General features: G+C 41.8%; 1 protein-coding gene across 2 annotated transcripts in view; it reads right to left on the bottom strand.

Moving 5' to 3' along the window:
* adarb2 (adenosine deaminase RNA specific B2 (inactive)) overlaps positions 1-15,286 on the bottom strand; it is a 181,359-nt gene extending 166,073 nt beyond the window's left edge. For both annotated transcript variants that reach the window (XM_068303963.1, XM_068303962.1), the window contains exon 1: positions 14,945-15,286. In XM_068303963.1, coding sequence (XP_068160064.1) covers positions 14,945-15,047 — 103 coding nt within the window. In that variant the 5' untranslated portion in view covers positions 15,048-15,286. The remainder of the gene's footprint in view (positions 1-14,944) is intronic.
* Between the last annotated feature and the right edge of the window lie 2,701 nt (positions 15,287-17,987).

The raw sequence follows: 17,987 nt of genomic DNA, 5'->3' as shown, positions 1-17,987 counted from the left end.
GAGTGGTCTCTTCTATGGATGAGTTAAAGGGCGACTTTAATAAATTCAGGAGTGACTTTGATAAGAAGTTGGAAGAAAAGCTAGATAAAAAGCTGAAAGAAAAGCTGGAACCGGTACTAGACTGCATGGAAAAAATTAACGACATGAAAAAGAACAAAGAATGGTTGTCCTAGAACAAGGACAGCAAAGACTAGGATGAATTGGAACAATGTATTCGTATAAATGATGTGATCAACACCTGCATCAAAATCAAGCCGAGGAACAACGCACATGCTGTGGCCAGGGGAGAGGGAACTGAGCACATCGCTGACTCCGAGACAGAGGGGCAACAAGTGATTTCTCAACTGAGGGATCTGGAGATAACTTTAGAGCCAAACCAGATTGAGACATGTTAACCACTACCATCTGGAAGTAGGAGACCACCGGCAGTGCCGATAAAATCCCAGAATCGTAAACACAAAATTGCTCTTCTGAAACAAGACTTCAAACTTAAAGGAAAAAAATGTCTAAATTAATGAGATACACATTGAAAAGAATGCTGATAGCGCTAAAAAAGCTCCAGGTTTTCTGATGGAAATCAGGTACTGATGAGGATAATTTTCCTGCTTGTGACATTAACCAAGACAGTGACCTAAGTGGAGCTGGTCTCCACATTGTGTCCCTCAGGGTTTCACTGTATTGCACTGAGAACAAATCCATGGAACAAAACTAATACCATCATACAAATACATTTAAAAAAATGTTAGTTCAGAGTAAGATAAATATCACAAAATGGGGAGAGGATGTAATATATAAATAGAAACAAACAATTTTGATTTCTGTATTGATTTGTATTATATAATGTGGGAATGTGAGTTCTCATATCAGCAACAAAACACAAAAAAATTATTCATTTATTCATTCATTCACTCATTCATTTTCCGACCCGCTTCATCCGCTTGTGCGGGTCACGCGGAGCTGGAGCCTATCCCAGCTGGCATAGGGCGTGAGGCGGGGTAAGCTCCGTGCGAGATGCCGGTGCATGATAAATGTGATTGTCGCCATGAATATATATGTGTGTGTGTGTGTGTGTGTGTGTGTGTGTGTGTGTGTGTGTGTGTGTGTGTGTGTGTGTGTGTGTGTGTGTGTGCGTGCGTGCGTGCGTGCGTGCGTGCGTGTGTGTGGTGGGAGGAGAGGCCTCCAACAGACAGGCAAACTTGCCTGAAGATAAATGGTCCTTTGACCCCTGTATGAACCAGCGGCCCCTGGTGGGTGATAACTCATGACCTGCTGGACTGCTAGGGCATCCATCTCTCACTGTTAAGGATGAATGTGATGATGAACGAATCGGCTGCTATTTAGATAGCCCTGAAGTCACAGCTATGACAAACTGCCCACACAGAAAGCCAGGGCTGAGCTTTGTTTATACTATCTATCCATTCAGCACCAGGCTGGGAGGACACAAACTCTCACTGCGCAAAATGGAAGCAGCCCAAGCCCGTGTCAACTCAGACCAAATCCCTCAATGGGGACATAGTACATACAGTATACACATGAGTTCTGTCCTCAAATGTAGAGTGAGGCTGTCATGAATTTATGATGATCACAATCAATGATCTGTAAATCACTTTACTTTATTTACTGGAAGTGTTAAATTACTCTAAAAGTAAGGAAACGGTCCAAAGTCAGCTCAAAAACTTATTTAAGTGATTATAACAGTAATGTTATAATCACTGCAGGATGTACTTCCTAAGGAGGCTGGCCTCCTTCAACATCTGTCCTAAGCTCCTTTTCATGTTCTATCAGTCCGTAGTCTCCAGTGTGCTGTCATACGCCATTGTGTGTTGGGGTGGGGGGGCCAGGAAAAGAGATATGGACCGTCTGAACAGACTCATCCGCAGAGCGGGCTCAGTGGTCGGGCTGAGCCTGGACTCTGTGGATATGCTTCTGGAGAGCAGGACCATGTCTAAAATTAAGGCCATCATGAACAACACCAGGCACCCCCTACACACCACCTTCTCCCAGCAGAGAAGCACCTTCAGCGGCAGACTGCTGTCACACAGCGCCTCCACAGAGAGGCTGAGGTCCTCCTTCGTGCCCCGTGCCATCAGGGGGTACAACGACTCTCTCAGGAGGAGCGGGGGGGAGGTGGCGAGGTCAGCACGGGGTTGAAAATGGATTTAATTTAATTTAAATTTAATTTTATACTGTTGTATATATATATATAAAATTTATTTATTTATTTTTTATACTGTTTTTATATTTTAATTCAATTTTATACTGTTTAGATTTTATTTTATACTGTTTATATTTTAATACTGTAATATTTTTAAATTTTATACTGTTTATATTTTTAGTTATAGTTTAGTATATAAGTCCTGTAAGTGCTGCATGTGCCTGTCTGTTAGTGTAATGTATGTCTTGTGGTATGTCCTGTGATGTCAGTGTTTCCTTTTCTCCTGGTGTTTATCCAGTATTATTTGTTAAGTAATGCCTGAGCAGTGGATATATGCAATTTCCTCCGGGATTAATAAAGTATCTATCTATCTATCTATCTATCTATCTATGTGACGTTATATTCTTCAATTACAATTATGTTACCAAAATCACTGTCAGTGCACGTAATGTGAGCATGCAATTTAAGCGCATGTAAAACCTAAAGGCTCTGATACGAGGTAATCTTGCAATTAAGGGTTTTTTCAATTCATCATCTGTGACATTTTTTGCATATTTTATTGTGTGTGGATCCCAGACGGTGAAACATTGTTGGAAGCAATGAAAATCCAAATGATGAATGAATGAATGAATGGATGAATGGATGAATGGAGGAATGGATGAATGGATGGATGGATGAATATTGGAATGAGTGTGAGATCCGTATTGAGTTGATATCTTAATTGTTGCTTAAACAATGCGCAAATTGACTTTACCATTGTTACTAACATTGTGTTCATCAATCGATGCTTGTGTTTCCATGTTTGCCAACAGCGTTCCAGCATTGCATTCATGATGATGGTAACATCGACAATCACATTTTAGGAATCAACTTTTTTACTAATGTTTGTGTGTGTGTGTTGATACCATCATCAAAGAAAACAATATGGATGCCATGATGATTGGCCAAATCTATAGCCAATCATGTTCATATCAGTAAAGTGTGGTTAGGCAACTGGGGTAATATAAACTGTGGTTGACAGTAAAAATGAAGCTGGAACAGGTGGTAAAGTGATAATAGCCCCTGCAGCCCGGAGAGGGCACCACTCTGATCTGTGAACGTTTGTCTGTTATGTCTTTATTTGACAACACAGTCTATACGGTGTGTGTGTGTGTGTGTGTGTGTGTGTGTGTGTGTGTGTGTGTGTGTGTGTGTGTGTGTGTGTGTGTGTGTGTGTGTGTGTGTACAGTAAGTGTGTACACATGTATGTGTCTGCACCTTCCATTCACACACTTTTACCTAACGCTTGATTTCTCATCCACACAAGTCTGAGCACGTTCACCGGTGAGCACTTCTCTCCTTATCCAACTGATGGTCCTTTCAAATTAAAATGAACCTCCATCACACTAATAGGGGGAGCGGAGAACAAAGCACAAGCTCTCTGCAGTCAGCAGGAATAGCAGGAGGATTATCATTGCTATCGTCAGGGCTATTATCATTAAACCCACTTGCCACTCTCGCCTTCCGCTGCTGCAAACCAGCGGGCCACACTGAGTCTACTGCAGAACGAGTCTGAGTTCAGCTCAGAGCTGAGCTGCTTTTTCAATGCCAGAACCCTGGTGTGCTGACGATTAGTCTGATTTCAACAACTGTTCCTGGACGTTTAGTAAATGATCTGTATTTTGGAAAGCACCCACCCTAATTTGATGTAATGATGTTTCACTCAGACATGCTGTACATGTTATGCTCTGAACAATTAGCTCTGAAATGACAACATCTATAATGACGTAGTTCATACGTGTTGCATCTGTAACTGTTTATAACACAAAAAATATATTGTATTTTACATTTATACCATGAATGGGATAATCTTACCCAGCTTGTTATACAAAGTAGACTGTGAGAAAAACTTGGATAAAACCCAAAGGTTAAACCAAAAACAAATTTTCTGCCACTGGGGGGCAGAAGAAAGAAAACTTTATACAATATTAACATATCGCCACCTTTAAAGTTCACATGGACATTATATCATTTAGAGTTCATTTAACTCAAAAATCCATGGCCTTTTTTTGTCTCCACTATCTCGGAATATCTAAGAATATTCCGTGCTGCTACATGTTGTTTGCTGCTGAGCAGGAAGTGAACAATGGGTTCTGACAGTTGCAAAAAGCTACATGTTTCAGCCAAAAGCAGCTGTGACAGAACAATGAAAGTGAACCGAGATATTTAAGTTGTGGACCAGAGACAAGGAATACTCTGAAGTATAACAGTTGTAAAAAACACAAGGACCTGCAAATGAAAATAAAGTTGATATGACGTTTCTTTTATTGAAAAAAATCATAACGTTATTGATAAAATCTATAAATCTCACTTGACTTGTTTTATTTTGAGTCACCTACAGTTGCCACAAGTTGCACCGGTAGCACAACATGAGATGATCTTCATCCCAAGTCTGCTCAACTAATCTGGTAAAAAGTGATGAAAAGGCGCTGAGGGTGAACCTGTTTCATGCCTTCAAACTGAAAACTCTGCACAGTTCCGTGTTTTTAGCAGCCTTTTAACATTTGTGTGATGTTGGTGCAGCTCGACTCACATTATCTGCTCACACCTGACCCAAGTAATCATATTTGTTTACATTTCTGGCAGATCTTCAGCATTTGAAGTAGTTTGTGTTGTATTTTCCATTAATAATCAGGGAAATAGGATTCAGGTACAAGATGAACAGAGATGTGATAAGATAGATTCTCTTCAGATGTAGGGCAGGATTTCCTGTATCTAACACACACCTAACATAAAGCTCTAATGGGGGCAAACACAATATACCTTGAGTCTAAATTTGGAATAATGTGGGTTCATCCATGCAATATTTCTCTTTGTCCTTTACGCAAGGCAAAATATGTAGCCTCGGGTCCTGCACAACTTTCACCCTTCCATGGCAACCTCGCCCCCAAAGTACCACTGTGGGATTTTCAGTGTGGTGGAGGCGAGAGAGGGGATAAAAACTCCATCATGCCTAAACCCGTCCAAGCAGACCATTGCCAAAGCACCGTCTGAACAATTCCACTGAATCCAACTCAATGTATACTCAGGCCTTATCTGGTGAGGCCAAATACACACTGAGCTATCAAAGGCAACGGATGAAAGATTGGAACTCTCAGTTTTTCAGCAAATGCAAACACATCTATTACGCTCCATCACTTCAAGCTGTACAAATCAAAACCAGGGTGACAAAGAGGAAAAATAAACACATTGCTGTGTGACTGTTACGAAACTTGGAAAACAGGATCGCTTGGGTCGGCCCGGAGGTATATAATACCAGCACGCCAATCGCTTGCTGACTCTGTGGTGATGCACGCAGCATCAAGCAAAGTTAATGCAGGAACACTGTTTTTAATACCTTTTAAAGGATTTGAAAGATAAGCCTGCCGGTGCCTCCTAGAAGGAGCCCCTAAAGGAATCGATGTATGAGAGAGGATTTACTGTAGAGTGAAGAGGGGGAAACTGTTATTTAATGCTCGCATGTGAGCAGAATAATGAAGCGTTCAGGAAGCTCACATGTGTGCGCTCATCATTATCTATGCACTAATCTGCCATTAAGCAGTTCCATCAGCCACATGGATCTAATGTGCTCTGAATGAAACCATTTAAGAATCATCAGATATATTTACAGACTGAAGAAGAAGTGGGAGGATGCTGTTGACCTCCTCACACAGAGTGAGGTGAAAACATCACTCTGTGTACAAGTCTAGTCACTGAACATAGACAGAGCAATTTACTGCAAAAATACAATGCATTGTTGCTCTTAAAGTTTATTATTTATCATATAATAAATCCTCATGATTTTCCACACTGATAAACACCCTGTGCGCAGTGATTGGTTAGTCAGTCAAGTGAAGCCAGGCACATCTTTCCCACCTAAATTAGGACTTTTTCCCTGAACCACTGTGCCGAGAGTTTCACAGTTTAGAGGGTTGTAATTTTAATTAGCAAACTTCACAACACACATGAGCTTTAATTAAACAATGTCTATCAGCTTCTGAAACCGAGCTGCAAACATTCACACGTACAACAGTATTCTCCGGGGTCACATTTGTCTTGGTGTGCAACTGCAACTCCTCAAAAGGCAGTTCATGTATGGGCGAACATCAGCATCTATAACTTTATTAGATAAGCTCATTCAAGAGATTGCTATGTTTGCATATACTGTATATTTACCTGACTTATAAAAGACGTTACAGCTGGTTAAATGTCAAGAACAAGAGCTGTTAGACTGGGCAAACCTGCTATGACATTCAGGAGGGTTTGTGGAGGAGGTCTGTCCACATGCTTTATAAAAAATGGAAAATAATATTTAAAAAAAACTTCCAGATACTGAACCTGAGGTTCACTGAAATGTAATCAAATCTATAATATGCAAGGGTTAAACTCTGGTCATAATGTCATTGAAATCTATCCATTTATTTTGTGTGTAATCTTGATTAAAAAAACAATCTGAACCAATCACACAACTCCTTTGTACATGTAGTTAAAGAGACAAACTACACAAACATTAAATAAAGAACTGATGAGAATGCTGACATGCCTGCAGTTTTGGACTCATATTTTTAACAAAATCTCATCTATGAAGCTGTTAATTACATATTTAATTCTCTTCTATGTCATTTTTTGCAAAATGAGTCCGCTGGAAAAATTAACAAGGGCTGATAGAGACGTCATTTTCCTTGCCTTGCTTAATTATCCAAAGTTGTCTGTATAAGTTGTCAAAGCCCATCATTGGTGTAGAGATATGAGATGTGTGACGTCCAGGACTCACCATAAAACCTACGCATTGCACACATACAATGCAGGAAAATAAAGACACTAAATTCAGATGAAGGTGATGGAGTCTTGGTAACTGATCTCTCACACTTAAGAATTCAAGTTGATTCATATTAATCCATGATATCGAACCACCAGGTACCAATAAAAGAGCAAAGATCCGCTGCTCGGATACATACTGACCTAAAACTGAGGACAGCAGTGATTATGGTGATTGAATGTCTACATGAAATTGTGTGGAGCCACATCAAGGTTAACTTTAGGAGACATTTGGCGCGTCTCCACTTGGTGAAATGAACTCATTCGGAGGTTGTTAAATGTAGGATTCTCTACGACCTCCGGAGAGAGCCCCCAGGAGAGGTCCTCTTGTAACATGTTCCATCTTATTAATGGAAATAAATGCTGTTAGCACCCCACCCCACCTCACTGCCCCCCTCCCTCCGGCAATAAGACGTGTCTATTCTTGGCTAAAGTCCCCTTCATTAACGTTATCTCAAATAGGCTCCCAGTCTGATGGTGAGAGAAGGGATGGCACGCGGTTAAGCTTCTTCATCCAATTTCATTATTCCATATGAGGCAGGGTATCGGTGTTAACTTTGCTATGTCAGCGCAGGGGCGAGGTAGCGGCGCTGTCTCGTGGCTTAAGCATGACATCAGTCGCCAGGCATCAACAACACACAGCTGTCAAAGTGTTTTCCAAATTCATTTAAGGGACTTATAAGTTTGAGACTTGGTCATCAAAAAGCAGCTGAACACATTCCATAAGTATCTTGATTTTGTTGGTGATTTTTTTTTTCCAGCATACATGTCCTGTCAACTTCTTTAGGTATTTTCTCCTCGTGAATTATCTCTTCTTTCTCAATAGCAGCCACCGTGATGAGAAAACCCATGCTGATGAAATGAGACACCGGAAAGGAGAACAGCAGAAAACGAAGTATAAGAGTGGAGGGAAGAAACAAAGTGAGAAGAAGAGATAAAGGAAGTGTGAAACTGCACACAGTCAAATGATCTGGCCTCTCTCCAGGCATGATGACAGAGAGATGATGTTCACAGTTAGAGCTAATTAGGGTCATAAACCAGAGAAACGTTTTGCTACCAGGAAATGTGGGGCACTTCCTACTGGCAGGACTTCAGACTGGATGTGAGAGCTGGTTTGGAAAGCATGATAAATATTTAAGACGGACATAATCAGACGCCTTCAATAAACAGATTACCTGAGACTTGTTTTATTGAATTCTGCAGATAAATTCTAATCTGAACAGAAATGTTTCCATTCTGCCATCGTGAAGAAAAATCACTCACAACAAGAAGGTTTATTTTTATTTGACACCGAGAAAAAAAATCAATGATTTTTGCTTGATACAAATTGTTAGTTAAAAACATGCTATGGGTAAAAACATCAGCATACATAATGAGCAATCAGGGTAGCAAGAGGAAGAACAGAGTGCTTTCTCACTGTGTCCTCCATTCTCATGGAGGCTGTGAAGGTTTGCAGGCTGCAAACAAAACTCCGTATTCAACAACAGCATATTGTTGGTCACAGTTCATTTAAAAAAAATATGAAGCATTACCTATCATTAGGTCTAGAGTTAATGCAGCAATAATGTAAAGAATTACTTTCCCATTTTAAGTAAGACTACTGTCTGCGCCGTTGAATAACTCCTAAACACATTCCTTCAGAACTGACCCTAAACCATTGGTTGACTAAGCAATTTTGCACTTCAGGATTTTTTTTGTTTTTTGATCGATTGTTTGAACTACCAGTTAAAAAATATTTTTTGGTCAAACTAAATAAGGTATTAACTGTTCCTTTGTGAACTGATATTGGGGTTACTTATTCACTGAAATCTGGAGAAAATAATCATTTTCAAAAACACGAATCTACAAATCAGACCAAATAATTATTATTTGCAGCCCCATCGAAAAATAAGAGACAGATGGATAGTCACAATAACTGATTGTGTCGCGATGCATCATCTGAAACAACATACAGTCGTAACACAAACACACTAAGAGCTGACTTTCTTCTAGCAGTGAAATGTCTGCACTCTGACTTGACATTCTTTACATCTGACGTTGCTTCAAAGTCCTGACAGTCGCTACGAGGCGGCTTTGCTTCTTTTACAGCGTCAACTCTCTCATTTTGCGTTGTCTAGTGGACTGCAGACGCACCAACACTGACAGGAAGTGATGAGGCTTCTGACTCGCTTTGCTACATCTGTGTTTATCAGAAATGACAGCACGCAGAGGATGGCAGCACACCAGCTCATGCTGCACACACACACACACACACACACACACACACACACACACACACACACACACACACACACACACACACACACACAAAGGACAAATAAAGGCAGGCATGTATGCAACACATATTCTTTAAATGAAAGAGAGGTTATTGTTTTAAAAGCTGCTGTGGTCAGAGTGCTGGAGCGTGACACATGACTAGTCCAATTAACTTTTTGTGTTTTGTCGTCATGGAAACGCGTCTAACAAGTTCTTTGTGACGTGAATAATAATCTAATTTTTCCAACTGTGAGAGTCATCAAACAACAGGCTAATTAACTTAAGTGTCACCTTCTGAATTTTTTATATCTACATCCCTGCTTTTGAAACTTGTGATTCATGTTCTACACAACCTGAGTGAAAATGTGTGTGTGCATGTGTGTGTGTGTGTGTGTGTGTGTGTGTGTGTGCATGTGTGTGTGTGTGTGTGCGCATGCGTGTGTGCATGCATGTGCGTGTGTGTGTGTGTGTGTGTTACTGAGACACTTTGGCATGGAATTTGTTTTCTGTGCCTGAACTTTAAGTATAATTTCTCACTGCCAAGCTCCAAAAAAGCCAAGAGGGACTATTACGAGATAATTACTAATTATGCTAATGTGCTAAAGTTGTGCTATTCTTTTTCCTTGGTCATTTTATCAGTCATCCTCAAGAGACCACAGTCAGTAGTAATAACCTTTTTTCCCTCAGCTAAATGCTCAGTCAGTTAGAGGACGCCGTGTCCTAAACCACCAACTCCTCTGCTGCGACTCTCAATCAGAAAGTGCCTGTAAATTCACAAAGCCACGCGTGTGCACACGGCCACGCGTGTGCACGCAGCCGCGCTGCTTCCGTCGGCACTGACCTTCATTAACCTCATAAATGCCAGCGGTGTTTCTGTCGCAGCTCTTAATGCGGTTATCAGCACAAACACAAACAAATGTGACAGAAACGTTTCAGTGCTAAAACCAGAGCTTTACATCTGTGAAATGCACCTCTTTTCCCCTCCCACAATGCACAGGGTATGTGACATTGGGCTGTCCCTACACAAACACAAAAAACACACACACACGCACACTTGCCTAATCCTACATTAGATGTGCATTTATTTAAATCCTCCTCCTGTCAGTGTGTTGCTGCTGACGGACTTTATTTACAAATGGATTCTGAATGTAAATCCAGGCCGTTGCAGAAAGACTACGATACCTTTACAACGAATGTAAACGGGTAACACCGGTTTCACAAAAGACAGAAGAAAATGCTCATACAACACTGTAGATTATAAATAATCTCAGCGATAATCTCATACACACCGGACACACATCAACTTCTAATATTCTTTAGAGTTGTAGAATAGCACCCAATACACACCGCTGTGATTGACTGTTTACACTGTTAAAGCTTGGGTGTAATCATTACAACTTTCAATGGGATGTTAGTGTGTTATCATCTTGAATTACTCTCAGCAACGTTTATTATTGATGCTATCATTCAGGCGCTAACAACATCGGTGGAATTTGTTCCGCATTTAGCCAAGATGATTTCCACAAAAACATTTTTTTTTAGTTTTGTAAATCTAAAAAAAATAATTTTTAGTTTGTTTTTCTTTTTTTTCAATTAAAAAAAACAAAGGATCAACAGCAACAAAAACTTATCCTGAAAAGCTGTCAAACAAAGAAAAAACGAAGATATTGCTTTCATCCAGTGACAATTTAGCACCACATGGACCGACTGACAGTCTAGAAGCATAAAATAAATGTCCTCTGTCTTATTTTAAAATGTATATTAAACCCTTCTTCTGCTGTCCGTCCTGACCTTTCCCCTCACCCTGATACCGTCGGCGTCACTATCACTAACCAAAGAGTCTGCAGCATCCTCCCTCTCCTCCCTCCTCTGCCCGGGTGTGTGTCACACAACCAGAGTGGTCCTCAGAGAGCATCGAGGGGCCGGAAACCGATCGACTCTTCTGTCCCGCTAATGTCCGACCTCCCCCTGATGACCCCTAATTGTCTGCCCTGTCCGGCACCACCTGCCCCTCCTCCGTCCTACCCCGCCTCAACTTTCATCACCATAACCGACAGCCCACACTCGACCCTTCTGCCTGCAGCCATCTCGCCAGGACCCAGAGCACAAACGGTAATTGCTACATAAATTATGTTACAGTCTGTGTTTTTCACATTTCCCCCCAGGCGCTCTTGATGGTACACTGATATACTGCATGTTGAAAGTACAGGGTGATAAGTGTGGTTGTAAAAAAATAATGTTGGTCTATAAATTTCTGCCCGGCTTATTTTCCGTACATAGAAACCACATAGTGGATAAAAGACAAAGTACATGTTGTATATCAGGAAGAGCAAAAAAACTGGACTTCCTTACGGTTTGTTGGAGATCTTCTACCTGACTCTTTTTTGCTCCTCTTAATTTACCCCAAACTGTATGACTGAGGACCTTCACATAATTCCTTTTGTGTACCGCAGCCAAGGGGTCATATTCCAATAACTGGAAGGTGTACTAGAACCGCTGCTGCCTTCACCCACATGTTTTTGTGCATCACCGAACTGTCACACACATCCAAACAAATGTTATGACTTGCACCAAGGGACTGAGCCATATATCTGTAGGTTGCGATTAATTAAGAGGCCGACGACCAACATGTCTCTGAATCCCTCCAGCAGTGATGACGCTGGTCAGTATGCATTGTGACACGGTCGAGGAGGGGGCGAGCGAGCCAAGGGAGTTGTACTCCACATCCTGCTGAGCTGACAGGAGAACTGTAACCCTAACAATACGAGGAGGCATCAGGGTGAGCAAACAGGAGCAGCGACAGCCCGAAACACAACGGATGAATTCAGAAAAGTGCGTGACTTCTAGGAACTGCGAGCAAAAAAAGGGCCTCCTCCACAAGAAATGCAAGCAAATTAATAAATCTCCAATCTTTAATCTGAGTTCTGTACTTATCTTTTTTTGCATTTTAAAGCTGCAAAGAGGAACACTTTGGAAAAAAATTAATATAAATTTACTGAGGGATTCTGCTCTCAACCTTTTGAATACACGCATAGGTTTTAGTGAGTCCATCTACACATAATCTGCAGCCTTTTCACAGGATTAAGACAAAAATGCCATGCAATAATCCCTCTGTGGGCTTTTTTTCCTTAAGGTCTATGAAAAATAATTTTGTGAAATCTCAAGATGATGATCAGTTGGCATCTGAGCTAAAAGATAATGGTCCAGAAAAACAATGTGTAATGAGTAATTTGCATTTAAAAGTTTCAAGTAAAAAGTTCCTTCCTAGTGCTTCTTTTCTAGGAAACATAATAGATTCTGTGTTTCAAGAGCTGATATCCTCCTCTCAACAGAAGAACTAAAAACAGAGACAGACAGTCAGACAGCAGAGAACAGATCTGACTGGCTCTTTCTTTCCACCTCCTGCAGCTCCGGAGGAGTCAGCGTCCATCAGCACTTCCCAAAGACACAGTTCATTTAGAGCCGGTCCCTGAAATGGCCACTAATGTCCCGTGTTATCAGAATGAATCAGCAGCGCTGATAAATTAGCCGTTTGGAAACACGCTGCGAAGGCCCGTCAGCTAATGTGCGAACGTTTGTGTGGTACTCATATGCAATGCTTAATGTTGTGGAACCAATTCTGTCGTTTCCATTATGTAAATACATTTGCCTCAGCACTATATTTTATGTATTGTCTCCCTTGTCTCAATTACTTGGGCTATTAAAAACCAAGAGGTTATGGAAATGAGGTGCAGTTGTCTGTTTGTAGTTTGATGACAAGTGCAAAGTGTTTATGAAAGCTCGTTATGGATTCAATTGCAGTGGAATACGTCAACACGCTCCGAGCGTTCATCCATATTCCACAATGCAATGGGGTGGGACATCAGTTCTCTTCAAGCATAAATAACATTAAATGTTGTCTTATCATCTATTCATATTAAAAAAAAAATGAAGCCAGAGTTCTATTGCTATTTTATTTAGAGTTTTCTCTGCTTCCGTGTGGGGGAGGCAGGAATTTTTAACGTGAGAAAAAGATAACATATTTCTGGGAGTGTTTATGGCCTGTGCCAGAGCAAATAAGAGCCTCAGTGTGTGTAGCTTATTCTTTAGTAGAAAGAATACCTCAGGAAATGCGCATGAAGATCAAATTAATGAGAATATTTAAGAGACAATTTGGAATCAATATCTTCATTGGCACATCTAAATAACTCCTTATTCTATTTTTTTTTAATAACAGAAGAAATAAGAGAGTGAATTATTACTCACCGATTATAGCACTTTTCAGTAAAGTAGTGTCATTTAAACAAACAAATATATATATATATATATATATATATATATATATATATATATATATATATATATATATATATATATATATATATATATATGTAAAGAAGAAAGAAAGTATCAATTGTCAAAGCGAGGGATTGTGGGATGAGAATGTGAAAGCAGTCAAAGTGCTGTAATTTTCATTTTTCGGCAAAAAGCATAAGTGGCACAAATGTGGAGCTGTCACTGACAGAGAAAATGTACATTTTCCTGCAGGTTGTGGAGCATAAAACCACACACGGGATTTGTTTACTCTGAGCTCCATCATCTATTTCAGTTCAGCTTAAGAGAAAATGTTGTATTGTTATCATGTCACTGGATATCAGCATGCCTTTCCACTTTAATTACTGATATAATTAGCTGTCCTACAGTATGTCTTGGAGGTTTGGTACACTGCCTTGACAAACGCTTCTTCATTAGGAACTACTTTATGTAGTAAAGTCTGAGGGATTTTATTATATATTTTTTCAATTCACAGGTGAAACCAGAGGCATTGTATTAAATATTATTCTCAGGGTTTAATTTCTAAGGATATGTTTCTTCTCCTTTTCTCTCCCTGTCAAAGGCCCCAACTGCTTCTGAAACTTCACACTTTTAATGTCCGGGGCAGCTGTGCTAAACACAGCACAGGTCTGACGTTAAAACTGGAACTAAAATATGAAAACAAAGATATTTTATGTGTATGTCTAGAGAGATATTTTATATGCTTAAATGAGGGAACAGGAGCTGAAACGATTAGGAATAGGAATATTGAATTTTACTTTACAATTTTAGAGTGCTGACAATTACACTTTTCATTTAAATATGAATAGTATTTTTTTAACTACTTCCCGCTTTTAAAAGTATTAGTTTAAATACAAAGGCAGTAACTGAAGCTGACTCTATAAACTGATTCTGATGATGCCAAAAATCCGGGTTTTCGGCGAGGAAGTTAAATGGTGATCTGTCGGGTAATTATTGGATTCAATCTAAAGAACAAAAAAGGTTTTAAAAAGAGAAAGTAGCTGCTCGTCTCTTAAACACACATTCTAAGTTGTATCAGAGCGAACACTCGTTTAATTGTCTCCCTGTCCTCCGCGCCGTGAGGGACAATGGTGGCTTTTTAACGACGGTACACGCGGTAAACTTTCCAAAGACAAACGGTGAATCCAAATAGGAATCTTGTCTTTACGTCGCTTATTTTTAAGATTCCAGAAGCGTAAAAAAAAAGGGGGGCAGCTTTCCGCGGAGACGAAGCCGAGTCTCCCGAACTCGAGGATGGAGCGGCGCAGAGTCGAGCGGGAAGCGGCGCGCTCCGATCCGGTGCCGTCAAGGTGCGCACGACCTCTGCTCATGTCGGGAGGAAGAACACCAGAATAAAAGGAAGAGTTACAAAGTTGTAGCTACCTTTTCTCTTGCATCGCCTCCTCCTTCTCCTTCTCAGCTTGCATTTGACCTGGCCGCTCTGAGCCCCCGACGCGCGGCTGCTGTTTCCAAGTACGGATGCCATCAGCCTTTGGAGCGACGCGCAGGAATAACTTGGACCCGGCGGTTCGAGTCTCCGTACTTGTCTTGCCTCAGCCTCCGTTGCCCTCTGATAGCTCAGCGTCCTCGGGTTTACTCAGATCGTATATTCGGCTCTCCCCCTCTTTTTATACCTCTAAACCAGGGGGGAGCGCGTCTTGCTGTTTTCGAATCACCTCTGAAACTCCAGCTCTCGGAGAGGCTGATCGCGGCGCAGCGCAGCGTGGCAGCTCTCAGCAGCACTGATAGCGGCTCCCCGTCTCCCCCGCTCCTCTCACACAGTTTTCCGCGCCTCTGCAGAAATTTTGGCATCAGCCACTTTGAATTCAATCATGCAGGACGCCTATCTATTTGGTGCCGGGCTTTCTAATTAGGGTCCAATCGTGGCTGTCTAGAGGTGTGACATCACGAGCGACACCAGCCAACTCACACCCCCTATTCCCTTCTACTTTTTAAAAATGTTTGCTACGTTTGGAGTTATTTTTCTCATTTTAGTTTTTTCATAAACTGCAGGGAATCTGTTTTGCCCCACACAGTGTAGAAGTCAGGGTCACCCCAGTAGGGATATTTGCTCAAGGACACTTAGCAGGTCTCATCTTTTGGGCCATGGGACACATAGGGTCATCCTTGCAGGCGGACTGTTTCCAGACTGTATGCCATCCTGCTGCAAATTCACCCCCAGCTTGAGGTGGTGTGGCGTTCCAGACCCAAGAACAGTGGATGGAGAGATTCCCCAAAATCACTTGTCCTCTGCTGAAACAATCCTCCTCCCTAGCACCCTGTTTCTCTCTTGACATTTGGGGTTTAACGTTTTCTTGCAGGATTATGGTTTTGAAATCAAGTCCCTGACAAGTCCTTAAAGAGGGATTACTTTAAGAGGCACAATTTCCATTGAGCACATATTTAATAGCCAGTCAGTTAAAACAAATTAATGAGTCAAATTCTGTTTTTTACAACATTGTAGTAACATACTGCGTACTAAAAATATACGAAGTTTTCCTTTGTGGGGGTTGCAGGTGACCTTCAGCACTGGAGGCACAAACTCTGACAGGATGTTGCAGCTACAAAGTTTTACGATTGTGACATGTTGGCATTTTTTTGCGAAAGTGTAGTGTTGAAGCTTTCAGAAAGCATTTGTGGCTTTCCTGGCTGGAGGTTATTGTTTTCTTCCCTGAGTCTCCGCTGTGGAAGGTCAAGTCTAAGTGTGAAGGAGGCATCGTGGGAAGGAAATGCAGATTTCATTCATTCATTGTCATGTACCGCCGCTGTATCCGCCGTAGCGGGTCACAGGGAGCTGGAGCCTATCCCAGCTGGCATAGGGCGAGAGGCGGGGGACACTCCGGGCATGACGCCAGTGCACCGCGGAGCCACTTACAAAGACATACACACACTCACTCCTACGGGCAATCTGGGACCGGCCAATCAACCTGAAGCGCATGCTTTTGGAGGTGGGAGGAAGCCGGAGAACCCGGAGAGAACCCACGCAGACACAGGGAGAGCATGCAAACTCCGCACAGAGCGGAACTCGAACACGGACCCGCCGTGTTGTGAGGCGACAGCGCTGACCACTGTGCCACTGTGCCGCCCTGGAAATGCAGATTTCATCAACAATATTTCAGCTTCTGTGGCTTCAACTTTGTGTTTCTGCAGAATGATCTTTATTTAATTGGAAATACTGTTCTTTTCCACATGCAACATCTCCAGTTTTCATCCATCCATCCATCCATCCTCTTGAAAACAAGACAATCATATTTGTCTCATCTTCAGCTTCTTATCAGCTTTGCAGGTCACAGGTTAGGCTGAAGGCTATCCCAGCTGACTATGGACGAGAGGCGGGGTACACCCCCGACACTTCGCCAACGCATTGCAGGGCAACATTCATCCATTTTAACATTAAAAAAGAAAGTCATTTTGAGGTTCTGTCATTGGGTGGAAACATTTGCTTCTGGGCCCGAAGGGCAGAGAGAGGAGAGGCAGAGGGTGAGGGCTGGCAGCAGGCTGCAGACTGCCCTCAGGACGCCCACAAATATCCATGTAAATTGCAGTTTAAGAGAAATCAATACAAGTGACAAGTTGCCAATGCCACTATCTGGGGCAGTAATGAAGGTGTGCTGGGGGCTGGAGCGCCCATAGATAACACAAAACCGGATGTTTGTGGCTGTGGCACAGGTCAGAGTACACACACAGATGCACACACATACACACACACACACACACACACACACACACACACACACACACACACACACACACACACACACACACACACAAACACGCACACACAAACACGCATGCAGACACGCACATGCACACAGACAAACACTCACACATACATGCAAAAGCACACACATGACAACGACTCTTCACGTACCAACATGTTACATTTACTTCAAATACATCGTTTTTTCATGCTTGTTTTCTTCTCCTTTCGGCTTTTCCCCTCAGGGGTCGCCACAGTGAATCAGTTGCCTCCATCTAACCCTGTCTTCTGCATCCTCTTCTCTCACACCGACTACCTTCATGTCCTCTTTCACTACATCCATAAACCTCCTCTTTGGTCTTCCTCTAGGCCTCCTGCCTGGCAGTTCAAAACTCAGCATCCTTCTACCAATATATTCACTATCTCTCCTCTGGACGTGTCCAAACCATCTCAGTCTGGCCTCTCTGACTTTATCTCCAAAGCCTCTAACGTACTCATTCCTGATGCTGTCCAACCTGGTCACTCCCAGAGAGAACCTCAGCATCTTCATCTCTGCTACCTCCAGCTCTGCCTCCTGTCTTTTCCTCAGGGACACTGTCTCTAGACCAAACAACATCGTTGGTCTCACCACAGTTTTGTACACCTTTCCTTTCATTTTAGCTGAAACTCTGCTATCACACATCACACCTGAATATCCACCCAAAATCAAATGCTTTGTTTTTCCAA

The sequence above is a fragment of the Antennarius striatus genome, chromosome 20 (genome assembly GCF_040054535.1).
Source record: "Antennarius striatus isolate MH-2024 chromosome 20, ASM4005453v1, whole genome shotgun sequence".
In the NCBI taxonomy this organism is placed as follows: Eukaryota; Metazoa; Chordata; class Actinopteri; order Lophiiformes; family Antennariidae; genus Antennarius; species Antennarius striatus.
The sequence above is the reverse complement of the archived record's forward strand: the minus strand, read 5'-3'. Positions and strand labels throughout refer to the sequence as shown.